This window comes from Bombus affinis, chromosome 5 (assembly GCF_024516045.1).
Source record: "Bombus affinis isolate iyBomAffi1 chromosome 5, iyBomAffi1.2, whole genome shotgun sequence".
Classification (NCBI taxonomy): domain Eukaryota; kingdom Metazoa; phylum Arthropoda; class Insecta; order Hymenoptera; family Apidae; genus Bombus; species Bombus affinis.
Window position 1 is genome coordinate 1,524,143 of NC_066348.1, and position 27,492 is coordinate 1,551,634.

The 27,492-nt window shown below is 37.0% G+C and overlaps 2 protein-coding genes and 2 long non-coding RNA genes across 7 annotated transcripts in view; 1 reads left to right on the top strand and 3 right to left on the bottom strand.

The window, feature by feature from the left end:
* Positions 1-55: 55 nt before the first annotated feature.
* On the bottom strand, positions 56-898 carry LOC126916167 (U6 snRNA-associated Sm-like protein LSm3). The gene is made up of 3 exons (XM_050721665.1): positions 714-898; positions 515-622; positions 56-401 (listed from the first exon to the last, which is right to left on the bottom strand). Exons 1-3 carry the CDS (start codon positions 732-734, stop codon positions 219-221), a joined length of 312 nt encoding a protein of 103 aa, XP_050577622.1. The 5' UTR covers positions 735-898; the 3' UTR covers positions 56-218.
* Positions 899-1,160: 262 nt separating this feature from the next.
* Positions 1,161-27,492, top strand: part of LOC126916145 (actin-binding protein WASF3) — a 34,574-nt gene continuing 8,242 nt past the window's right edge. For 2 of the 3 annotated variants that reach the window (XM_050721617.1, XM_050721619.1), the window contains exon 1: positions 1,162-2,052. The gene's annotated coding sequence lies outside the window, so the exon portion shown is untranslated. Of the gene's footprint in view, positions 2,053-27,492 lie in introns of all 3 variants that reach the window. The other variant, XM_050721618.1, reaches the window with a different exon arrangement.
* Positions 9,050-11,202, bottom strand: LOC126916181 (uncharacterized). The gene is made up of 2 exons (XR_007710475.1): positions 10,405-11,202; positions 9,050-10,327 (listed from the first exon to the last, which is right to left on the bottom strand). It is a non-coding gene; the product is annotated as an uncharacterized LOC126916181 (long non-coding RNA).
* LOC126916177 (uncharacterized) lies at positions 12,338-22,489 on the bottom strand. 2 transcript variants are annotated; one of them, XR_007710472.1, is made up of 4 exons: positions 21,833-22,489; positions 15,410-15,794; positions 13,857-14,087; positions 12,338-13,639 (listed from the first exon to the last, which is right to left on the bottom strand). It is a non-coding gene; the product is annotated as an uncharacterized LOC126916177 (long non-coding RNA). The 2 variants fall into 2 exon arrangements; XR_007710471.1 differs by having other exon boundaries at positions 12,338-14,087.

Here is a 27,492-nt window from a genome sequence, read left to right on the forward strand (position 1 = left end):
TATAGTATACCACAATTTAGTTTCTTTTGCCATATTTAAATTATAAATTCTATACTTATGTTATATTTAGCTTTATTCGAATTAAATCCGTTACTTTCACAAGTTTCTTACAACCATCAAATGCTAGTACAAAAGATTGATAAAATCGTATCAACATGGAATTTAGTTCAATATTATCTATCTCTTATGTTTAGATAAATTATATATAAATAGAAATTTTATATCGGTGCTCTCATGCTTGGTGGTGAAACCAAAATTACTCCATCCCCACGAACAAAAAGCATTGAGATATTTCTTTTAGTTGTGCGATAAACTTCTTCGTAAGTTTCTTCATCAATTTCTACTGTAGTTACAGTCTCTTCTGCTTCACCCAACACCATATTTAAATGCTGATCATAAGCCTGCAATAAAAAGTTTTTGTATATTAATTAAATATAAAATAGGTTAAGAAATATATACATAGATATATTATAGTAAATAATAGGTACAATATACTTGTAAAAATGATATTTACATGTAATCGTCCTCGTAATTCTCTCTCATTTCTCATTTTAACATATATTCTCTCATCCAGGCTCAATCTTATAAGATCTAGGGGTTCTTTAACATTTATTGCTGGTACCTGAAAATGTATATATACATATATATATGTATATATATGAGACTGGAGTAGGTTAGATTCACATTCAGAACTTTGAATCAAGTGTTTTTACCTGCTCTGTCTCGTCAGCCATAATGCCATTAAATTATTTTTAATTTGCTGCTAAAACTAGATTGAGTTTTATGTTTATACAACAATAAATGCTTAGTTAAAACTCTTTATACGCTCACTCAACTATCACACGGCATCATTCGGAATTCGGATAAACCGGCAATACTATATTTTCATCATATCATACAATCATCCAGTAAGTGGCGCCACATATTCCTTGAAATATATTTTCTTTACTTAAATGTACATAATCTTATTTTTCATTTGTCAAAATTTAATTTGTTGTATACATTTGTCGTATTATTTCTAAAGACAACGGGGCAACTTAGATTTATTTCGTGAAATGTTCTTTTTATAAATTATTATTTGTTGGCAGAAAAAGTATTTTGATTTTCCCGCGTGCTAGTTATTAGGTTAGACGCATCGAGGAATAGGCGCTAGTAGTCAACGATAGGAATCAGCGTAGCTTGAGGTATTGCTAGAGCGAACAAGCGCGAGGGAGCGAGCAACGCCATTTTCTCAATTCGCGGGTGAAGACTGCGTGCAGTGTGTGAATCATTTGGCAAAGTATTTTCACGTTTCTGCTTAACGACGTCGAAATTACGAGCTGTCCAACGGCTCTGGTGCATTTATCAGTGTTATGTATAGACACGCGGCCAGCTGTACGGTAGATATGGTGAGTTCAGAGAGATCGAAGCGCTCCCGGGAGACGTGACGTCTTGTCAGTCGGCCTTTTCCCATTTCCCCTTCTCGGTGAGCTCCCGCAGGGATGGGTCGTGCAGAGTTGTCGCTTATGATAACGTAACATAGACTAAACGGTTAACGGAGCGTTCGTTCGAAATTCTTGTCAGCTACGATTTTACGTGTAATAAAAAGAGTCTTGAAGGAATCAGGAGTCCGTAGAATGTATGACTCGAGCCAATGGGCGGAGGTTTAGGGCGGCACATGGCTGTTGGGGCGCCGGCTGTGCAGGGGGTGGTTTTCCCGACGCTAGTTCAAACTGACGAAAATTTACCGTTCTTGTCAGTCACTGTACTGTGTGCGTATGTATCTTTCAATCGAGATCGCGTGTAATTGCGGACGGTCACGGTTCGGATAACAAGTTCATAGTGACAGTGGAAAGAGAAGTACTCCGTTATATGTCTCGATTTTCTTACCGAAGAGAAGAAGCAACTGGAGGCTTCAGCCTTTCGCGGATTACGCGCGTCTCTCGTGTGCTGTTCTGCATTTTCTTCACGTAAAGCTCGGACAAAGGAACCAGCAGTGATCACGGACGATTCTCTTCGAAGAGAAATATTTGGCGATCTTTGTGTTGCTGCGAACCAACTTCAACGGGCAACGTAAGCTCTTCTTTTTCACATATACTTCTCTGAATTGTAACACTGTGTGAACCGCTTAATTTGACCTTCCACGATGATTTATCAATGGACCGTTAGATCGTACGGAATGTGTATGCGTCAGCATTATCGATCGATGCTTGTTGACATACTCGAGATTCGTTCCTTTTTTTTTCCTGCGAAAGCGTGGTACAATACACTTTTCCATGTAATTTGATTCATTTTCATAGGCGTAACGTCCAGAGATTTCAAAGATTATTTTTCTTATATTTATGTGACCAATATATCTTGCGTAAACGAGTTTGTAAAAGATACTTTTCTCGTGAAATGTTAAATGTTACCGATAGTATAGCTGCTTCAACGAAGACGAATTTTGCTGCAATTTTATCGTATCTCTGCGTTACAGATGTCTATTGCGATCCTATAATACATGGCGCTTGGTGATTAAAATTCACCGTGACATTCATGCGCCAATTAGCTCGCCCGGCCTTTCGACCTTGTTGACATTTTAAACGTTTCCTGCCCTCCCAAGAAATCCGATAGCTAACTTCAACGTACTTTCAACGGTTACCTCGCTAATCTTAGATCATCTTTTTCCAATAGGTCTTCCCGTGCGTATCACTTCTGTCATTCTACAAATTCCTCTCCGCTATAGGTGCATACATAGCCGCGTTCACAATTTGTTGGTTTTCAAATTTGCAGAACGAAATTAGCTAGCGCAATATGTTATCAATAAGACGAAATTAAGGATGGTTGCATTGTTTTCACAAAAATAGTTTATTGTCTGGATTATTCTTTGTTTTCTTGGCGACTAACGTTAGGGAAGTATGGAATAGTGTAATTAACGTAGTTAATAGATGTAATTTACGCGTTGCATATTTTTAGAGATAATTATTGGTTGTTTGAATTTTTTCGCTGATTTATCATTTGGTAGTATCTGTATTTTACCGAACAGTGATGCGATAAGTTTATGATACACAGGTTTTATAATATTACGCCGTGAGTACCCGATTAACCAGTTTAATTGAGACCGGGCAGCCCCGTTAAATCGAGACCAATTGGTTAATTTGGGGGAAATGATTAAACTGAATATGTTTATCTATAAAATTTCGTTCGTCTGTGATTTTACAGACGAACATTTACTACTATTTTTTTTTTAATATCTCAAACGTCTTGGATGATTTTATTACTTGATTTTAATAATAATATACGTATAGTTAACACAAAAATTTTTATCGAATTCGACGTAGAAAAAATATAATAAATATGTACTTGTTTCATCATACAATAGAACATTTTCCAGGTATGATTTAATTCAATTAAACTATCATGCTTTTTTCATTGAACATTAAAAAGTGTGTGGCGCTGAGTGATATATATACACGTATGTAATCATTAGTTGTTAGTTTTAACAGTAACACGCGCTAATTTGTATCGAATCATGTGCAAATTGTGTATTTGCGCTTGTTTAATTTGGATACATACTATGTACATAATATCTTCATCTTGAACAGGATGGAACATTTGTGAAAATGGATGAATATTTTTGCGCGATCTTCCATAGGTTTGCACGTTTGTATCCGGTTTTATATTTTACGTCTTATCTTTTTAATGAGAAATATGTATCTAGGCCTCGTCGTCAACTAAACAATGTAATTAATTTTATACACTTGTTTAATAAATTATGATAAGTTATTAAATATGAATATCATAAATAGATTATGCAAGAGAAAATTACATACGCCAAAGATTTATTTAATCTACATCTCGAACTAATATCAACTAATGAAGACTATATATAAAAGGCGGTGGCAATATAACTGGGAACACTATATTTTATGAAAGAGATCGCAATAAAATTATCGTTAATGCAGCTTTATTTTTGAGAAAAGTGACTTTAACAGTATCGTATCAAGTATTCAGTTCTATTTCTTTCTTAAGTTTATAAAAATAGGGATTTACATAAACATTTGCAGTTCATCGGCAAATATGTCAATGATATATTTATCACAGTTGGACGGTTCATCGTCTTGACTTGGGAATCGAACGATTTTTCACCAATGTTACATGAATAATATTGTAAATCGCTGTATTATGTATAGAGCGAAGACGTGCATATATTCGAACACGTGTTGGGACACGCGACGTGTGCGGGAGAACGAATTCAAAATAACCGTGTGTTTTATGGGTGGAGTACCGTCGAGATATTTCTTTATTCATGAGTGTAAACGACGAAGCGGCACGGTGTGCATTAATCCTTTGAAATCGTCGCACCACCAAAGCCCACCAAGCCGACGAGTGTGTTTTTAACGCTCGTGTGCATTGAAACGTTTTACGCGGAAAACAGAATGACAAATTTATGCATCGGGTAAACACAAGCAGCGAGTTGCTTCGCGGACTTGTGCATTTGCCAAAGATGGAAGGCATCGATGGTTGATGACACGTTATTACCATAGAAGATGCGCGTTTGGTGCTTTAAACACATAATTAGGCAATTGCTCGTTTATGTAAAGAGTATTTTTTACTAAATTTTCTCTTTTTTTAGGTTTTTGCTTCCTACGTATTGGGTTTCTTACCCAACTAATTTGTCATCTTTACTTAAAATATCCTAGTAGCATTTTTTTCATTTTTCGAGATATATTAGAATGCTCGAAGCCAGTTGGATTAATGATTTATTATTAAAATTCTTTCTGCCATAAAATTTATGTTTAATCGTAAGTATTAATGAATCAGTCAAATAAAAAATTTCTAGTGGAAGAAGTCAAACATTTATTCACTATCAAAGTTGCCTAATTCGTACATAGTAACGCTAAATTGATACGAAAGAAAAACGCGAGATCAGCTAAAATGATCAGATTCACATTTACATACGATCTTAGTGCTAATATAATAATTTTCTAACTTCGTAAAACGTTTCGAATCAAGTATCTTTTTCTTCTCAGCAGCATCCATGATTGATTTGCATCTCGACCGCTTTTGCCCGCTCGAAGATCCATTCATATCGATTTACGCAGAACGTATTAGCTATATGCTAATCATAAATTCATATTAGTCGGTGGTTTACAAGGCTCACTGCATTTCATACAAATAATAAAGGTTATTCTGTCTTACGGTGATTCAGACGCAAAACCGCAGATGAAGTAACGCGTCTGTCAGCGGACAAAAAAAAAAAAATGATTAAATTCCGCGTACGATGCAGAATCTAGATTTCAACGTTTTATTGTCAAATCCATTATCAACGCGTCGCTAAACAAGTTCTTCTAAAATATCGTGTTTCACCGATGAGTTTCCAATTTCACGCGTAAACAAGATTTGTCTTTAAAAGTGTAACTGACTGTTTCGGATTGTTAAAATTCATACACACATTAAAACAATCAATTGGATTTGCGACACGTTCGGATGACTCGAAGCAAAAGGTTATTTGTTTTGTAACTGTACATTCTAAGCATGCAGAATTACATCGCGATGTATCATCTTTTCAGCTGGTAGAAAGTAACAGTTATATCATCCTGTGAATACTAGTCGTGATGATGACGATGAAATTCTTAATCATGCCCCTTTAACGTGAGCAATTTTTCAAAATTATTCAAATACGGGAAATCTTCGTGCGAAATTGAATAACAGACGAGTAATAAATTTAGTTAACATGTTTTACTCATAACGTGTGCCTTACGGTACAAGAACTAATTGAACTAAACCACAGTTGTTTAACAGTATGACTACAATAGTACTGTATATATTTAAGCATTGTGCGATCGCATCAAACGTTTCGTTTATTTATCTATCTTACCAACAATGAAACGCTTTCGAACGTATTTATGTCCGTTCTTCGGTCAGAAATTCATGCAATGCAATACGAGAAACGAAACAGGTGCACTGCACGACGCGAATGTTGACCCTTCGTGGGCTGTTTACAGCATAACGGTGCACGGGTAAATGGTAGAAGAATGGTAGAGTAGTTGCCGAAGCACGGTCGACCGATCATCGGTTCGGAATCCGCCGTAATATCACGATGGCTTTCCACTTTCTATTTTTTTTCTTTCTTTTTTTCGAGAAAAAGCGCATCGTTACGCGGCGCATTGTTTCCACATCCGTGGTGATTGCGGAGAGCTTCTCTGTGCTTTTGCCAAACGATGGAATGTGGCATATGGCAGAAGAAACGGGGACAACTTACCTACCTGCAGGCTTCCATAATCGAGCGTCGTTGCACAATCCAACGCGTTTTGCATCGCGGCTCGTTTGTCCACACTCGTGTTGTGTACGGTGCAAGAAAGTCTTTGGAACACTTGGATTAACATCGACGGATTTGATACAACGATTTTCGATATTATGCCGTAATAATGCGATAGTTTCGACATGTTTCCGAATAACGTTTCAAAGTAGTAATTGCATTGCCAATAAGTTCCGCGAGAGATACGCATATTTCTGATAATTATACGTAACATTGAAGTATGAATGGCATGGGTCAGTAACTTGCACGTTCGTTATTTTCCAAAATATCATCAAAATATCATTCCAAGAGATCATCTTTAAATTTTCCATAATTGTTTGGCTAATCGATTTTTTCGTTAATTGTTGTTTTGATAATTTAACTTCTACTACAGCTGACCTTCGAACAATGTGCGGGTTAGAGACATAAACATCCTGCGTCATCGGAAATGCGCGTATAATTTTTGAATCTCCAAAAACTTGACTATGTATGTACATATGGTATACGCGTATAATAATCTGTTGTCGACTGAAAGCTTTATTCTGTATGCTACCTATGTACATACATATGCTATTATTGTATTCTTATAATAAAACAAGTTAGAGAAAAGGAAATGTTATTAAGAAAATTACCTAGATATAAGAAAGACAAAATACGCATACACACGCTTACGTTATTTATATATATATTACATTTGCTGTGATGATCCCGATGATTGAAACGCGACTGATCTCACGACAACGGCAATGTTATTGGCATTATGTGCCCGATTGTCTTTTAGCGGCGATTTGCGTTCTTTTAAACGCTCTTCCTTAGCCGTCTAGTTTGTTACAAAGTCAAGATTTACTACACGGTTTACATATGTATATAGTATGTATCTTTTCGCGGAAACACATACAATGTTGACCGAGAAAAAAATCTGCGTATAACCAAATCCGCGTTGTTCAAACCCATGTTATTTGAGGGTCAGCTGTATATTATATTTAACTAGATAAAAAGGAAACATCGTTTTGTCGCTCTCAATACGTATTTTTCCGTCGTAATAATTTTTTCCCATACAATGTTCAAATAACGAGTTATTCATGCCTCGCCGATTCACGTCGCCTCCTTTTTTTATTTCTTTTACTCGTCTCTCTCGACTGTTCGTTATGCTCTTCTTTCATGTTCAATACGCGCGCTTAAATTTCTCCGGCACGATCCAGTGTCACACCAGCCCGACAACTTTTTCTGTCTCGCATAACGATTTTCGAGTTCTGCACCGTGTCCTCTTCTGCTTTCGGCATCTGTCCCAGCGCATCACGTTCATAAAGATAAGATTCAAGCAATATCATATGTATTTTTTAATTGGAAATTTGACTTGTTAGTCTTAATTGTTCCTTTACTTTTGTACAATTTTCTTTTCACTTTATGCATTTGCTCCTCTTTTATTTTCGATATCTTATTTTTAGTACATTAATACACTATTCGTAAGTGATTAAATAATTCTAGTATACTAAAAAAGATCTGTTTCCTCTTATTCAACTGCTTGTAAGTTCGCAATGTAGGTATGACAAAATGATGACAAAAATAACATACAATTGTTTTTAATACTTTTAAATAGAATTTGTTAAAAATATTATAGACAAGCATTAACATGTTACAAGCACCATGCAATATATATATACGTATGCATCTGTGTCCTTAGCAGGATCGTAAAAGGAAAAGAATTGCTCAGAGTAGAATCTAGAATGACTACTTGACCGGTTCTAGTAGAGAAAGATAAAACTATCTGCTTAAAGGCAATCTCTGGTTAAAAATTTCTATCTCTGTGTCATACTTCCTTGAAACGTTTTCGCTGTGTCGTAAATTTTTTTCTATATAGGAAAATTTAGACTGACGGTATTGTGGTCATTTTATGATATTGAGACTAGGAGCCTTAATTTCAGTCTTCTAAGTAGAAACCAGATAATAGGCAAGTTATGATAATAGGCAGGTAATGAAGAATACAATACCACTTTCACTTTTCGCAAGGAAGTTACTTATATAAAAAAAAATATACTAAAAAATTACTTATACTAAAAACTACACTCTGAGAATCCAGAAACGTCTGGCTGTTCTTTCTATTAAATTTGTTATTCTATACCTATGGCTGTCAAATACTCGTGACGATATTTACTTTCTACAAAAAGTTGAAAACGTGTACATATTTCTGTATATGACATCAGAAATGCAGGAAATCTTGAGAATAAAGAGATTTATTTCTTAAATCAAGCATTCAGAATTTGATTACATTATCAAAGGATTAAATTTGTTGTCAAATCAATTTACACACCTGATATGTGAGATAATAATTTTAATGTATGATAATAATAATCTTCACATCGAGAACGGTCAGTTTCTGACTAATCAAATTGGAGCAACGAACGTGTAGTACTTATACGGATGGAACAAGTGGATCCGCCTTTGCTGCGTCTTTCCTCTGTATTAATCGAGCAGTACATGCTGTTACGTTTGTGTTGCATAATATGTATTCCTACGCAGAATAATACCTGACCGCGTTTTCAGACACATGGTATCCGAGAAATTGGGTCGCGGTTCTAGATCTACCTATATTGGACGATGTACAAAAATATTACGTATGTTCCACGTTGAGCAAAGCAGCAGAAATGCTCCCTGGCAAGCAGTTATCGACTTTGTTCGAGTTCGGAACGATGACGATCGAACGACTGTGGTGTACATGAAATATTCAATTTGTGTATATGACTATTCAATCTGTTTTTAATCGCGTGTTTAATTAGTGAAAGAGGTAAGTTTAAGAGTAAAATTGGTTCTTTTTAATAGTACTTTTATCAGTTCTACATATTATATGGCATTTAACAGTAATGTTCAATAGAGAATTGCATATTAAGTTTGAAAGTCATTAAGCATGAATCAACAGAGTGAAGTGATCCGTTTACTCGGTGTTATTTCTCGAAAGTGAAAAGTGGCAGTAAATTGCTCGTCACTTTGCTCCATTGGCAAGCCTTGTCCGGGTGGCATTGAAGGTATTGAAACCAATTTTGATATCAAGGCAAATGCCTCTCGGCATGGAAGAAACCCTCCTCCCTCCTTCGATTTCTCTTTACAAGCAGATATCACACGATTACTCGTCGTTAATCATTACACGTAAATAGTTCATCAAGATCTTGGATAATAGGCATAAATTTTCCTTGCAACCGCCCAATTTCGTTACCTTAGAGGAAGCAAGGTGGCGCTTTGATATCTCATTCGTTTTATCTATACGTAATAATTTAATTGTTTAATTTACAATCATTAACATATTTCTGTGTGTCTCAGATTCGAGTCTGCACGTAATTATATACGTGTAATATCAACTTAAAATGTTGAAATCAGCTTAATTATTCAATTTAATTGTATAACCGCGTACTAAGATCAAATTTTTGAGATCACGCAATAAATAGAAGCTAGTTTATCGGTCAAGCCAATTCAACGAGGTCTTCGTATCGTGGATTCTTAAATGGAGCTTTGGACGCGATCTCTCTTTTAAGACGTTTCGTTACAAAGATCTGCTTATTGCATATTGCATGCTCGGCCTTTGACGTTTTGTTAATCTGCACCTATGTAATCAGCAGCTCGCATAAACGCAGCTGCGGTCGAACATGCGTCGATGAAAAGTATCCGTTTATAAGAAAAAGATGCAAACGATTCGTGACGTATCGTTCCATTGCCTTATTTGCGCTTTCAATTTTATTGGCACTCGACCTCGTGTTATACTCGAGAGTATAAGTGTTCCACATTAATTATACGCAAGAAGAATTAATTTAGATGGCATCGTGTCATTGCTGTCTGCCGTTGCTGGCTGCTGATTCAAGCTTAAGCTGTAAAGTGGCGTAAATGATTGGCCAGAGTACACGATACTCTGTATAGTCGACGTCGACGGTGTAGCGACGATAAAAGCTGCGCGAACTCGCTAACTCAAAGCACTCCCGTTAACGATGCCTTTTAATTAACTTTTTCACATCTATAGACGATGTAATTCGCAACATTGTTCAAAGCTCCGGGTAAAAATCAAGAATCTGACAGATCCTTCTGAAAGAATGCGAACAAACTCGTTAACGAGTTTCTTAAATGAAAAATATCAAAATAACACTACAATAATGACTTACCAATTGATAAAATAGTGCCGTAATTATTACGTCACTGAAAAGAGTGTTGTGAGTCACCAACAAACTGGTCAACGAGCTGGTAAGATTAAAAATCTCACGGAGTATCAATACGCGTAAGTTCGAAGAAATACCTGAGAATTTTGTGGCTTTCTCCTCGATCGAAAGTCCGCAGTTACCTGCCCGACAGGCGCTTTAACATGGTATTGCCAATGACCTGAATTGTATTCATCGATTCCCGTTCGTATATGTTGGCTACGTAGCTAACATGTTACTGCAATCGTAGCACTGACATCAGCTCCTGTAATCCACGTTCGTATGATCAGCAGTTCAGTGATGCAGATATAATAGCGAGATTCAATCGAAGGCAACCGTCTATCGTATACGTTGCGTGGTACTTTCGCATTGACCTGGCTGGAAGCCAGCGTTTTACCGTTCTTTATGTTTCTCTTTTGCTGATAATCACATCTTACCATAGAATTTCCAACGTCTTGGCTAACATTCTTCTTTATCCTTGTTCTCTGTTCCTTTTTTCTTCCGTCCAAGGATTTTTATGTCGGATGAATTTACTCACTTTTCCGCTGTCCTTGTATGAGACGTTGATGGAATAGAACCGTGAGATTCGTGCGACGAACAAATGAACGTATTTGAAGATTACAAGAGAAGAACACGATAAGTATTCGATTTTTCCATTTTACACCGCTTAGAGCCAAGGATGTAAGTTTTTAAAAAATAGTTGCTAAGTAGATAGAGTTTTAGGAAAAACTTGTTTTTACCTTAAAATATTTATTTCTTCAATTTTTTAATTTTTATGTTATCAATAGAAAGAGGTATATTTTTAGTATACAATACCTTACTCAGCATACAAAATCCGGATCGAAGCAACAAAACAACGCAGATCGTAAATCTCTGAACAGTGAAAAATCTTTTTTGGAACATCTCTAAACCACCCTTTTCTTCTCGTTATTCCTTCCATTTCTCTTGTCTTTTCCCTTCGATCTGAAAACACGGTTTTCTTTCGCGTCGCTTTTACACGCCGCTTGGAGTATCAGCTTAGCTGGGGAACTGGCTGGATTTTTTCCATTAATTTGACTAATGCTCCGCGCGAGTCGAGCTGCGAATCGCCGCGATTACGCGTGAGAAGCAGATTTCGTGCCGAGGATCGGTACATGGAAGCGGTTCATTCAAACAGTCGAGCGGAGGCAGTGTGTCTCGTAATAGTTGAAACGCCTTGGTGCACGTTGAATGGGAGAATTCTGGCTAGGCAGACGATGCTGATAATTGCGAGAGAAACAGGTTTTTATATCTGACGACATTTAAGAGAACGTAACTAATTGAGTCCCGTGAATAGGACGAATGCGTTTTATGTAGATGGAAACAATTTTTTTATAATCTTGAAGCGTCTACATGGTACATAATATACGTGCTTGGTGTGCGGATATATCTTTCTTTTGATCGTTACTGCTTATCCACGATCAGCACGCGCGATACGGAAATACTGCACGTGCATTTATGTATTCAACGATTCTCGTGGTCGCATTGTTGAAGGATACTTACACCACTTCTGTTCACGAAAGTATTCTAAAGACTTGAGTTGTTGGAAAAATCGTGACGTTTGTGTAGCAGAGAAAGAGCAAAAAAGTTTTAATGCTTTTTTATAGCTAACGTAAATATTGGTATCTATTTTTAATAACAGGTAACAACAACATTTTACTCATTATCCAAAGAAGTTCAGCCTGGAAAGAACTATATTGAGTCATAATACAAATATTATTTATCTATTTTTGTCTTGTATTATATTAAGAATAGTTTTTTAATCAAATTTTGAAAAACTTTTATTTACATGATGCTTCAGTGTTATTTTTCGTATCAGGTAGAACACATTATATGGTGTATAATCAAATGATAAGAGATAATGATAGATTCTTTCCTCACCTTCTGTTTACATGTTCTTACTTGATATATCGTTTTATTGAACCTTTATTTCGTTCGTAACCGTGTACAAATTGTTTGCAAGAAGTACTGATCGTAATTCATATTATTTTTACTACAACAATGCCTCGACATGCTTTCGCGCGTACAGGACGGTGCATTATAGATTTCCAATAGTGCGTAGTTTATCAGCCTGTAACGTAACCTGTTTTCATCGTCCTATACGTTGTATAATATGCATATTACTTTTACAATTATAGGGAATAATCTAGATTGTTATTAAACATTGTCATAATTTCACTCTAAACATCAAGTGTTTGAATAATATACAATTAAATCAAGCCTTATAAATATAATCTCTAAATTGAAATTTAAATTTTTTATTGGATTATCTCAAAACTACACCGACAAGTTATATATTTTTGTATTTCAGCACAGCACTTAAATATTATACGAGCATTTTGTTCGTAAAATGCGATACGAGCATTCGGGTAGGTTAAATAGCCTATTTTTGAGTCGACCGCCGAAGTTGATTATCAGTCATTTTCACGTCCTCTACTCGACTATCATTTTCATTCAATGCTTCCATATAATAAGCGACTAATAACACTTTCCTTTTGTTGATAACATGATCCATTCTGTCCTACGTACGAGACAATGTAGCATAGTTACGTAGCATAATTCAGATGTTCCCTTCCATAACCATTCCATGTCCTTCCAGAATCTCCCATATCTTTACTTCGTACTCCAATAAACCTAGTTGGACTGTTGACGAAATTGTCGGTGAACTATGTTTCTGGAAAATCTTGCTCCATACCGGAATGGCCGGGAGAATGTTAATCCTTCGAAAAAGTCGTTTCCAAGGGTTACGAAGCTATTAACAGACAAAATTCTGGTTACAGAAAATTAATTACCGTGATAGAACTTCAGGTTTCTGATATTCCAATAGGAGAATTAGTGGGATGTCGGAAGCGCACGTGCTTCTGAGATATATAGTAATTTGTAGCTTATAAAGCCTCAGTTATAGAGGTAATGCACCTTTGTTAGGGATTTTATCCGGCCAGACCATAAAACTGAGTTTTCAAACAACCTGACATTAATAAAGGCTTTTAATAAAGGCCGAGGCTGGTACTTTGTGAAGAATGTGCTTGTACGGTTGCACCTTAATCCACGTCTGGATTATGCCGAAGGTCTTCAACCGCGGTTAAGCTTTATAGGAAAGTTTGATATCGCGTGCAAGATGCGTCGCTCGAGCGGTGTGTTCCTGCTGACGACTTTTTATTAATGTATACGTGGACATCTTTCGCTGACAAACATACCGAACATTCAGGTTGGTGGTTTATGCTGAAACGATTCGCGTGCGTGTTGTTTGTATGGTTTTGCGTAAACGGGAACTGAAAACGTTTACGTTCGATTACAACGCGACAGGAATGAACGGTGTCGTGTGAGTTAAACCAAATCGCAGATATATACGCATGTGTGTACACGATACGCTACGCCTAAATTTGCAACGTATTACTTACGTACTAGCCCAGAAGATTGCTCAGCTGTTAAAGCGATGAATCGACGTAATATCGATATGCTATCGGAGAAATTTGTACTTGCAGAGTACGTGTGATTAAAGGAATTTTTCTCTTTTCTCTGAATGGTTTTGCTGGCTTGCATTCTCCTATGTAGAGGTTGTGCAAGTTACAATGAAAATGGCTCACGCTTACCCTTTGGGAATCTTTGCAGGAAACACACGATGATTGAATCTATAACGTTATTTCTGCGTTATGAGAGATTGTATTTCTTGTTACGATGAAATGCAAAAGATTAGGAAGTTAAATTAAAGAAAATTAAGAAAAATAAATATTTTTCATTAAATAAACAAGTTTTTTGAATAAATTAGCGATTCGTGGGTAGTCGTTCTTTGAATTGGCATTCTAGTCGTGATTGCGATGCGTTTATCGTTATCGCACTGTTGCAATACGTCCATCCCACGATTCGCCGATTTCGACTGAGAAAGAGAGAGGCGTGACGGCGATAACGCGTCAAGTTTACGCCACGTTAATTTATTGATAACCAGCCGTGCTGAATCAGTACGATGGATAAAGTCGTCGCTGTGCTCGTTCAAGGTGCACTTACAGATGTCGATAAGCGGTCAGGTTGGTCGTAGACACGCTATCGTGGGTGGACACCTTAACGTAGATCGAGTTATATACGTGGAAACGGTTCTGCTGCACGGACCAACAGACCTGTCTCTTTCTCTCTTTCTCACGTTATCTCTCACTTTGATATAATTTGCTGTGAGACGAAATTGAGGTTAGAAACAAGCGATTATGAGGACTCCTGAGTGGAAGTAGAAGTCTCTTGCAAAGGGTTAATTTCGTACCAGTTAAAGAGTCGTTGACCTGGCGTGGTTTTGCACAGAACAAGAGTATCTTTCTGCGGTTTAGGGGAAGTTCCTGTGTACTCTTTGGGAAGTATGATATGTGTTTCATCTTTTTGCTCTTTTGTTCGTAAAGGTATTATGGATTTATTGAGTTTGTCGATTCTATGATTCTACTTTATCGCTTTATATTTCACGATCTTGTACTTACTGCGTCGAAAACGCAATCGACGATATGTCGTTGGTTCGTCGAGTTAAATTAAAATAACATACGAACTGTTATTTCGTAGATTTAGAAAAAGTTTGTACTTCAACTGGAGAGTTCAATGGGATTGTATACTCTCATGTCCATGCTGCCAAATATTTAAATTTCTACTCGAGACTTAAGATAAATAATATTCAGCGATTATGAGTCGGCAATTGCAAATTCACCGCATCCATCGTATCGATGACGCAATAATCGCAATAGTCGGTGCCATGAAACGACTGGAGAGCGAGTGGCCGATATTACGAGCCGTTCCATGGTCCCTCTCCGTTTTTTTTTTCATTACGCTCGGTTCGTGGCAGGCCTCTCCCGTCGACGATGTTTTTCATCGGCCAACGACCGGCCACGAATCTCTCGGCGGAAACGAGGTCTCGAAGCGTTCCGCCGCGGAACCGAGCGGGGATCGGCTCGCGAGAAGATTAAATTTGTCGTGCACTTACATGTTCCAGTGTGTTGACGCGTTGCTGGTTAGTTGACGATTGACGGTTGACGGTTGCTGGTTGCTGGTTTCTGTCGTTATACGAGAGAAGGACTGCGGACTAGTCTGATCGGCGTATCTGCGAGGTCGACGTCTCCGCACTCACCATGACGAATGTTACCCGATAGCTCGCACTACTGTCCGCCGGGATCCTTCCCCGTTTCGTTCCTGCCTTTCGGCTTTTTCATCCCATCATGCTGCTCGCCACTCGTCACTCCCCTTCTCACGCCTTTGACGTTACTCCGCACGTATGCTCGCTTTTCCTTTCCCGGCGCTCGCACTTTTTCATCCACCGTTTCGCTTTTGGCTTCTTTGCCTCTCCTGTAAGTGATTCTGTTCACGGTTCACTGAAAAAGAATGATTGGTTGGGTCGATGGTTGAGTGCAGTTTTGGTTTTATAAATATCGGACAAGGGTTGGATAGGATCGGTCGAGAGGCCATGCACACTTGCGAAAAATTAGGCATCATTAGGTACTTAATCCACTAAAGACCGAGCAATGATTTACGACAATGTTACAGATACCTTAATTCCTTTGAATTTTACAAAACCATAGAATCTATTGTATATAAAATAAATAGTGATGAATCTATGGAATTTCTGTTCGTGACTACAACGTTAAGAAACAGAAATCAGTAATACATATATATTGGTGAAAAAGTTGCCAATGCCCTACTGTTTAACGATATCGTAGTACAATACTTATAAAGACATTTATCAATCCTTTTTAATAGAGTTAGTGTTCTGTCTGGACAGCATGTCCGTAATACGTTGATGACTACGGCTTACCTGACAACACTGAAAAGGGGACAGAGTATTTACTCAACAAAGTTAAATATACTCATAGGTCGTTTGCACTTTTGCGTTATTTTGTAAGAAAGCAGGTCGTGCATATACGAATAACTGTTTATTAGCTCTGCTTTATTATTATTACTTGAACTGAATTGAATTTTGCATTAAAACCTCCGTTGACAATAACGTTAACAGTATCATTTTTCTTTTATTACGGTAAAAGATATTTGAATATTAGTGGTTATTTTAATTCTACTACCGTCTTCCAATTTTTATTTCACTTTTTCAATAATTTAATTTTCGTTTCAATAAACGAAAGCAATACTCACGTATTAACGTTTATTCCTCCATGTTTTTGTTACATTTGAAAAACCTTTCAACGATAAGAAATTGCGCTTTGATCGAGCAGGATTAGATCAGTGAATTTTATATTATCGCTCTCGAGGCTAAAGTAAATTTTCTGTTATTAAAATACCGAAAGCGGAAACAACTATCTGTACCTGCTACGCTGTGGTGAGAGTTTTCTATCGGTATATTGCTTTGCCCGCGATATTATGTCAATATCAATATGAGTGAGTGCTTCTATGCGATCGTTATTGTATTGATTATCTGACGTCAAAACATGTAGGCATGTATGTTTATACATAGATCTTATTCAAGTCCTTTTAGAAATATCATGTATTACAACATACCATGACCTATATCCGGCATTTATTAAATGAATTTAACGTACGATAAATTTAGATATTGCCACCAGTCTGAAAGTAAATTCAATTCAAAATATTTTGTAAAAGGAGTCTCTCGTTTGACTCTTGTATTTCGTTTAAATAAACAATTTTGATAAAAATTAAACTACGAATAGTTAGACTCCTATCATATACAGATATATAGGACAAAACAACGGAAGTGTGCTATACCGCAATACGATGTATTACCGCAAATTATAATCAGTGCATGCTTTTTATGTGATATTTTAGTTACTTAAAATATTATGATTCCACAGATATTTTAGAAACCTTAAATATTTCATTTCCACGGCATTTTGTACACTTTCAATAGAAAACTATCCCATCACTCAAAACCATCGAGTACGCGTCAAAGACTATTGACAAGGAAAAAAAGAAAACGTGATTTATTTTCCCGTACAACGTTACTCGGAGCACATAACGACCAACTGTAGAGATCCAAAACCACATTAGCTCGGTGAACGAGATAGATACGTTTTTCTGTGTGTACCGAGGTGATAGCAAGGTTAACCAAACGATAACCGGTTGGTGACATTTGATCCTCTCGATTAACCGCGTCGATTTGGATAGGATACAGGTAGCCACCTCCGCATTGGATTTTCTAGAAACGTGGGTTTTGCGTGCACGTTTAGTATACGTTATCCGAGACAAACCGGAAACGTCCACGCACGAGTCAGGCTCGCTTAACCAAGGGATTAGTGAAGGTAGACGAAGTACAATCGTAGGGTCATGTTGGGGCTTCGAGCACTCGAATGTCTGTCTTGCCGTGGTTAATTTTTTGGATACGAATCATTGTAAGGGCGGAATTCAACGTTTTGATAATGTTTTTGTAAAAGTTATAGATATTCATTATTTCTTAATACGTAAAATGTATGTTAACCCAAATAATAAATTAGACTCTATAGAATAGATTAAGAGTTTGATGTAGCGCGACATTTACGGAAGAAATTGAGTGTCTTCCAATATATTCGTGATTATGTGAGATTTTTCAGTGTTTAAAAGGAAAGTACACACAACAGCTTTCAGTGAAAACAAGAACTGAAGTCAATTTATCGATAGCCATTAGTCACTCCTTTGTAACAATCAAGAAGCAGGCTTTATGAAAATTGAAATATGAGCGTACAAGAAAAACATGTTTTCGTTGACTGTAGATTCGATCGATAAGGGTGTTAGGAGAGTAGACGAAATGTAAGGCACACGAAATAGGCTGACTCGATTCTGTCGAGCAGTAAAGCACGGTTTGGGTTGGCACATGCAGTGACTCACGATCAGACGGGAAACCGTTTCACGCTTATTCGACCACCCGGTTCTCGATCCAATTTACCAACCAGTTTTACCAATATTGTAGCCGACAAACGGCACACCTCAAACGGTAAAGAAACACTTGCCTCCTTCGATACTATGGTTGTGATGTCTTTTTTATACGTGTTTCGAAGTCTAAGGGAGGTTTAAAGGAACACCATTTAAAGAAACTTCGATTATTTGAATAGCACATAACGTCAACCAATACATAAAAATTAGTTTGCCTGAAATATTTTGTAACCCATCCTAAATGGTCTTCTCACGAATTACCAGATCCTAAGTCTTTTTTATCGGCGGAAATGTGGTGTCTCTACATGAACAACGAAGAGTACTGCAGAAACATTATGTTCTTTTATTTCTGCGTTACTCAAGTTTCTTATTCGACTCGTCATACCGTTCCTCTGTATATGTTGCTATTTATAAAACGGAGGCATAAACGCACGTGTAACATAATCGAATGATTTCTGTGTATGTCCATTGTGGGCGTGAGCAAGTACAGCAAACGCAGACGAACAATTACTAGCCAGTGGGAACCCTGAATACGCGTATGACGTCATTCGCTCCCCTTTTATTGCAAGAGGGGTAGCTAGTCCCGTTATCGAGAGAACGAACGCATTACACCCCAATACCCGTTTCTACCAATTTAACGTATGCCGAGGGTGGACGAAAATATCTTTAGTCCTATTTCCTGCCCGTGAAAGTTGGACATTAATCGACTGAAAAATTGTATCGTTCTTAAATTATCGGTGAAACAGTTGCAGTTGATGTTAGCTTTAAAACTATAAATAAAGAAGTGTGCTATTAAAAATAGTAATTGAATTTCTTTTATTAGGATAATATTTTGTAAATTGGTTCATTCTCTTGTTTACTTTTGTAGGTGATTTATACTCTTTATTCTTACAGAATGTTATACACATTTTGAGTAATTAATCACGTATAACAGTGACTCTTCAATTTTTGTAGTTTTTCAAAAACTATCTAGTAATACATTTTTTATTAGAAAACTCTCCTATCTTTTAGTTCATAAACTCTAATTCATTAGGTGCTTACTTTGAACAGCATTACTCGAAAACTCCACACGAAAGTAATTAAGCATCAATGGTATACGTACGACATTTTTAAAAGGTCATTTCACGACGGATTATAATTAAAGAGCTGTTGCAGCAGGAAAAAATTTCAACGAGTGACCTATACTCACGTATACAGTAATTAATGCTTAGGAACGAATAGTTAGTAGCAGCAAAGTTCACCTGACATTAATGTGACGTTATTCTATATAACACCATGTGACATGGGAGTCAGGTATCCATGTGTCTTTACTCTCTTCAATTTTATTTTATTTACCTATCATTGAATTATCCTATTTTTAAATATATTGGAGCTCATTTTTCGTTACAGCGAAACTATATAAGCAACTTACGCTTACTAAGATATAAATATCTGTTTCACGTACTTATTAATTAAATTGAAAAAAGGAATTTTAAAAAAGGAAAAAAGTAATTTCGTGTTCGTCGAGAAGTCACGTGCTGCTTGAGCGTTCAATTCAATTAAGTTTTCGTTTGGTAATGGAGTAAATACCGCTAATGAGAACCTGCTGTTCTCAAGGGCAGCCATGCACTTCAAACATCTTCTTGGTGCACTAACCCGAGTACAGATGTTTCTGCGAGGTGACTTTCACTTAGCGTAAGCATAGGAGTCCAAGATAATGAACTTGCAACACGAAGAGTGAAAGATCATCGGTATAACGGAATTGTTTGTTAGCGTGGCCCTCATAGTTTTTCAAAATTCAAATATTTGACTTTCAGTCCAAGATCTGTGCGATAAATAGCTCTCCCTTCGAAATTATTTGCTGTTAAAAAATGTTCTCTGGCAACAGAAAACATTTAAGTAGTTAGAGAAGGGAAAAGTTAATTTAGAAAATATAAAAACCAAAGATAAAGTATAATAAAAATGAACTATAACTAAATACCACTGCATTTCTCATTTCATCTTTATTTTCGAAGAATGAAAAATTGCGATGAATTGTAGTTTTAGTTTTTATAGGAAAATAAAAACTTTGTTACGGATGATTAAAAAGTAAGTCTTGCTTTATATAAGAAGAAACAGGAAGTTTTGACGATCCTTTCATCTTCGCGGGAATATACATGCAAGTGAAATGTGTGAATACTTCATTGAACGATCTGCACGTCGCTCTTCTGACGCATAATGATCAGTATAATTTATTCAACCTGTCGTTGGTAACCTCAACGACTCATATCCTTCCTTTATTGGTGACCCGAATATAACGAGAAACTACCTTCATGTAGTTCATCGACATGCACAATAAATACGATGGCGCTAATATTATCTATACTATATTTTTATATAACATGGGATGGTTGCTTTTTATTTGATAGGTTTTCTTTCGTTGCATAAAATTTATTTTTATGTAAAGTGGACAAATACTTTGTTTACAAGTTTTAAACGTAAGTATTCTTAAATATGTGATTATCCATTGTTAGTACATTTATTAGATCATAAACTTAATAAATTTAACGATACGATTCTGTTTAATTCCTATTTTGCAATTAAACATAGCAAGCGTACAATATATATACAGTGCGGCAGTTTTGATCAAGGTGGATTACTTTACTGGATAATTTGTTGTAACCTACTTTCTCTTATATAACACTTCTTGGATGCTATTGACGAATAGAATTTTGAAATTGGTTCGTGTACAGTTGCCATTACGGATCTTTTCAATTAATGTAGTTTTCATGCTCGAAGAAAAGCAAATAGCTTTCTTTCTTAAGAACGTATTCATTATTTACTCGTAATTGTTAATATACAAATATAAAATAATTTCAGTTCTTAATAATGGGTAGCTTTCTTTCATATAATGTACAATATATTTTGCATTACGAAGTATTGTAAACATCACCTATTAATATTCTGCAGATCCATGTCTTCCATGGTAAGAAGAAACCTTTCGTTGCCTTCGTTCGCGTGACCAGTTACCACCGGAGAACATTATTTCGAACAAGCGCAAATAGCATCAGCACGTAGAGCTGTCAGTGCTAGGAATTGAGAACAGGCCTAGCACACGTCATAATAAAGCTTTTTTCACATTTCTTACATCTTGCGGAAAGGTCACTGCTTGTAATATTGATCGAAACATCGTACAAATATCAACTGGAACTACTGTAGTATAGGAAAAGTAGAAAAAAGAAGAAAACAAATGAAATATAGAACGCACCACATAAAATTACTTCACGAATTTATTCAAACATTAATAAAAATATCAAGCAAATGAGAAACACATTGTCTATAAACGTATTCTTTTTAAGCGTAAATCTGTTTAGAAGATCAACATCAAGTTGTTTGTTGCAGAATTATTCTAGTTATTTCGTTTCAAGGAATGAAATATTTCAGATATTATCACGAAAGGTATATAATTTCTGAAGTCACTAGTACGGTATACACCTCGTAAATATGTCTGACGAAATGTTAGTAGATAGTAGTCACGCGCCGAGGGACTTCTGTAAACGTCAGAAATGTGTTATCTTACCCTGATCACGGTAGAGCAACGCTATCGGCAAACAAGGTGGATCGTCGGCACGTTAACGCCAAGAAAAGCGGATCTGCTTTTCGTCGACTATCGCCTTTCGTATATAGACGGTCACCACTGCAACGTGAAATATTTAACGAACAGGAAATTTAGGTCGTACAACTGCATCAACTTGCGAACGCGCTACTTCACCATTGCTACTCTCCAGGATGCAATGTTCCGCTAGTTAATCCCATTGTCTTCGAATGTTTCTGATCATGAATTGAAATTTTTAGTGTATTTTTACATCGAATAATCGAGCACGAATAGTCGTTAAATCTTCCTGGGAAAATCGAACGATAACATAATGTAATCGATGCGTAACGAGGGACGAGAAGATGCCTCCGGTAAATCGGCGTCATAGGCAACAAAGAGTTTATGCTAATAAGTAACGTGCAGCGATTTTGCAATATCAGTCAGCCAATACGCGTGCCTCGAATCGAATTCACGAGGATATCGTTGGTGCATATGCGCACACACGTTTGAAGTTCCTCGCTTCCCCGCTTCGACTGGCATTCCTCAAGCTTCTGTCGTGTCACCTTCTTCCTCGAATAATTGAGTCGCGCTGCTATTTGTCGTATACCCAACCGTCGCCGAGCGAGCAAACACGTTGTGAGACCCTCTCACAAACGGATTCGAGGCGTCCCATCTCAATACGTCGTCCCGTTACTTATCTTCACTATGAAATTTTGCTTTCTTGATACGTTTGATATGTTCGATACGTAGATTAGCTTCGCGAATTTCGTAAATGAGAAGAAGGTTGAGATATCGGGGAAATACGAGTTGGTTTGTGTATATGTATAATTCGTTGTTTTTTCGAAGTTTGGAATTAGCAGGAAGATATGATTCGTTAAATAATATGATATTTGATCTAAAATATTCTTTGCTAACAGGGCCAACAGGGAAGGTGAATTATTTTAGATAACAATATTTATCGACTCATCATGAATACCTAGTGTATCAGACACTGTTCAAGTACACCCATACTGATCGTCAATAATCGTAACGGTATATCCAGGACGGTAAATCCATTGCCGATCGATATGAGCGGATGTACAATGTGCATAGACGAATGCGAACTGCAGAAGCAAGAGTGCGCTCGCAAGAGCATTACATCGCCGTTGTGTCGAAAACGAGCGCATTTACAAAACGTATGTACTCTTTTGCACACGTGTCTGTTCAAGCATATGGACAGCATGTGCAGGTTTGCCTTTCGTGTGAGCACACGTGCGAGCCAGAATGGATCGGACCAAGCGTGGACACGATTATTCGACGAACGAGTCGTCACCACTTGCTAATGCGCGTTAAGTAAATTAGAATGAAGTTCGCAGTTATTGCTTGCGGTTCCCTCGTCGATGTTGACGGGTTAATGGGATGTTGCTCGTTCGACGTTCTGTGAAATGTTACCCTGCTGTACGCAACGAGTTGGCTTTACGTCGCAATACTATTTACGCATGGTATTTTTAGAATATAAAGCAGCATCGTGTATATTTTAAGTTTTATTCGTGTATCTAATACGATAAAGCAAGTAATCTCATTAACTTTTCGAATAGACCACGTGCAATCATTTTTCGTAATATTAATTCTTCGAACAGAATCGATCGATTTAATGATATTATTCGTATACTAAAGATTATAAAGACAAAATCAGCGATAAGTTTGGAATTTAGTTCCAGATTGAAGAGGTTTGTACTTATCATGATTGTTAATGTCAGAGATAAGTTGCGTACACAATGATGCAAACGTAAAAGTGTGACTATGCAACTTGATGGAAAATTTCTGATATTCTCGTCCTCTTAAATCATTTAGAAACATAATCTTTCGATACTTTATTCACTATATCAATGCTGATTAACGTGCTTCGTAAAGTAACCGGGGGAAAAGGATGAATTCTCTGTAACCAGTACTCTGGCTAAAGAGTGTAGTAGCTTAGACGAGCGTAATAGTGACCTTTAAATGTTGCTCGATTTACGCAAGACGATCACGAGTACTGGTTCAAAGCTTCATTCAGCGACCGTTGAATGAACAGATCTCCGTACTATGACGAATAAAAAGATCCTCCTAACTTAACAATGTTTTATTTACACGAGATTTTTAATACAGGACTGCTATTAACGATGCGATTAGAAAAGGAACAATGTTTCATAAAATGGACAAGTCAAAAATGTAGAACAAAATTTCTGAAAATGTGACTTTATATCTGTTAAAAATTGAGATTATAATTTAAATTTGTAAAGTATAATAGAAATTAACTTCAGATTACGTTCTTTAAGTCATTTTCAACTCAATTGTATTTTCCTATGGTTAACAAATTTCGTAAGTTTACGTATAATACATACTATCGCAGATACTATCGTCATGTATATATTATTGAAATCCCTTAATAAATTTCAAACAGGAAAAAGTAAAAAAGCCAAGTAACATAATGTTAACTTCGCTTATCGTACTACAGTAATTTACCGCAAACTTTATGCAAATAATTCACTTTCTTCGACCACTGTGCTACCACGAAACGCACTATGTTTCAGTGTTTTGAAGCGGGAAATTCTATAGAATCAGCCGTGACAGAGTCGTTATGCAATTACCCGTGGAATCTTTAATGACGCGTTTCCCGCGGTGGTATACTCGTTATATGTGGATCGATGAGAACGTGATTCGTTTTCGACGGAAAACGTCGCCGTACGATGTATCGGTCGTTGCTGGTAACGGTGCTGGTGTCGTCCCGCTCTCGCCTAAGCTCGTGCTGAATCAGTAAATCACTACTTGGCATCGAATGCGTAGGAGCGTGTATAAAGTGCGGATCTACAGGGCTGGAAGGTTGAATGGGGTTTAGGTGTACATGGTGACTCATGTTATGTTCGTATAATCTAGCATAGTCTATTCCGTTGGAATCGTTGTTCCATTGTGTTTCGGATTTTAGTGTAATGTTCGACGATCTAACTAGAAAGAAGAACACATTTATAGGATTAATGGATTGATAATATACACAATGATGATTATGATACTATGTTATTGCATCGTGGAATGATGAGGTCGATAAACAGAGCATGGTCAGAAGAAGTTTAAAAGTTGATTTGCCAGGACAGAAATTCTTACCGCGTTACAAAACACAAAACGCGAAGCAGGTAAATTGTTGGCTTTCAACGGTAGATTGAAACGATAAATGCTGGTAATACGGCGAATATTTCAACTCGTACAAGCTCATTGCCGAGCGAAGGAAACCATGGTTACTATTGCAGGGAATTTATTTACTTTGCTGGTACAACAGCATTGGATGAGACTTTTCTTAGATGGAAATCGGGGAAACGTATGATTTAATATGTACGTTGCAAGCAAGCAGGCTCGTATGGTTTAACGATCGATGAACGTTAAAATCTGGAGATTAATCTACGGACTAGTGAAAAACGGATAAGGCGGAGTAAGAACTGGTTTCTTTGCGATGTAATTATAACGTATTCGCGATAGCGCATGGATATATTCTTTGTTTCAACCTGTTCATGCAAATGCAATATTTAATATGGCTTAATATTTAATTAGCATTTTGTACGCTTTTTTATCGCGATTTAGATAATCTAGAAGAAAGGAAAAGTTTTTTTCATTAAACCTTTATTAATTTAAAACCTCACACCACGAGGTTTGCTCAGATGCACGAGATATCTATTTACTATAGACAAAGAGTACACAAGTTTTCTTTTATTTTAAATCTGCAAATAACAATTTTTTAAAAACTTGCCCAAATTTAAGGAGCTTTCTCTTTTGATACGATGAGCTTATAAATAATTCGATGGATGTAATAAAACTAAAGGAGTCATCTGTGAAATTTCTGGCTGTATCGTGTCTAACCTTTACTCAACACATGAAGTCAAATGAACGTAACAGAAACCTCGAGCAGAAGAAATCATCGCAAGCGACTTTCTATTTCTTCATGGGAGATAATATACAATTGTACGGCGTAAATGTCGGCCCACATGTCGACACGACTTCTTTCGAAAGGTTTCATAAACCTTAGTAACGATACTTCTGTTGATCCGTTCGCACGAACGCTTACACTTTCCACGTCAAGTGGAAACGAGGATAATACACTACATGCAGGGTGCGTTTAAAAAAAATGTAATGTTTTAGAAAATACTCATATAGGTACCGTGTCTTACTTATTTTATAATTAGATCTTTTCTTTCTATCACGAACTACAAAAAAGGCGCGTATTTAACCGTTTTAGATTAAAACTTAGATGAACGTGGATAAGCGAAAGTCCGCAGGGATAAAGGGATATCGTTAAAGCAACCTCGGCGTTATGGTATTCCGTCTAACGTATCCGAGCAACGATCTCTAAAAACAAAGGGATCAGAAAGCAAAAGAAGGGCTTGGCCAACCCTACATGCGCCACCCAAGGCTTTTATTCAGTTACACATTCATAAGTGATACAAAGAGTTAGTACAGGGACTTTTAACGAGGGGTGAATAAAACCGAGTTTTCCCGTGTCCCTCTTAATTAGAAGTAGGTACTTCGTAAAAGTACCATTACAAAAATTAATGATTTCACTTGTCAGAAATGTAGAATGTACCACAATCAGAAGTATCCTTCAAAGTTGGAAGTCGGTTGGATTTGAGAAACAACGGTCATATCTTTTCCACAGCTAAACCAACATCCTGTGAACCTAGGTGTTAAACGTTTGACTTATGCTTATTAAATTGCTAATTAGGAATCAATGGAAAAATAGCGATACATCCATCGCCGCCCTCGTTTGGCCATGATCATTGATCCTGCCAGATACTTCAAAGCTGATTTAAACAGAATTTAAATTTTAAGAAATAAGAGGAACAAACACTACAAAAAGCTAAAAGTATTAAAACATCATTTTTTCGAAGCAATTTCTTGCCCGCCACGTCATATCGGAAACAGCGCGTATGATGGAACATTTTTGCTTTCGATAACAGCCTCGTGTTTTCTATTAATCTCTTAATCACATGTTATAGAGAAAGAAAAAAGGAAGCGGGCGTTCTCTCTCTGAGATGTCTGTTGTACGCTCACGTGTTGTCTAATACGTTATTTACGCAGTGAGTTTCTCACCGTTTCTGGTACAGTTCGCGCGGAGGGCTAATACCCCTTACGCACGACCAGTCCGTAGCTGCTAATTATCGTCGCGTGTTGACCCTGAGAGAGTTGCAGCGAACGATAAGAGGCAACAACCGGGGCAAGTTAATCGGGGCCAATGGGATAGCGAAGAGGGGAACACGCGAGGAAAGGAAAGGAGTCAAGGCGAGGCTGCAGTCGTTGCACTCGTTAGAATTTGTTCAGTCGATTGGAAGGTACATATACCGGTCACGAGACTACTACGTCGAGAGATTGGTACAGAGATTGGATGATTTGGACATGATTCGAAAAATGCGACGATACTTTGATTCGCAAGATCGACGTACAAAAAGTTTACAAATTTCTTAAAAGAGTGCCTGCCACATATTCGGCAAAAATCCATGTGGACAACTATAATTTTTGTACGCACAGTTTATTAATTGTATACACAACAAACAAAACATGGTTCACGATAGCGAAGTAAAACACATCTCGTGGTCAGCTGGGAACGGGAACGACTTCCTGCAATAACAATTCCATTACTCATC

What these genes read in the sequence shown, in the direction of transcription:
- LOC126916167 (XM_050721665.1), bottom strand. Translation starts at nt 734, where the DNA reads ATGGCTGACGAGACAGAGCAG. An exon ending in TGGCTGACGAGACAGAGCAG is followed by an intron (nt 623 to 713) that starts GTAAAAACACTT and finishes ATACATTTTCAG; the next exon opens with GTACCAGCAATAAATGTTAA. An exon ending in AATTACGAGGACGATTACAT is followed by an intron (nt 402 to 514) that starts GTAAATATCATT and finishes TTTTTATTGCAG; the next exon opens with GCTTATGATCAGCATTTAAA.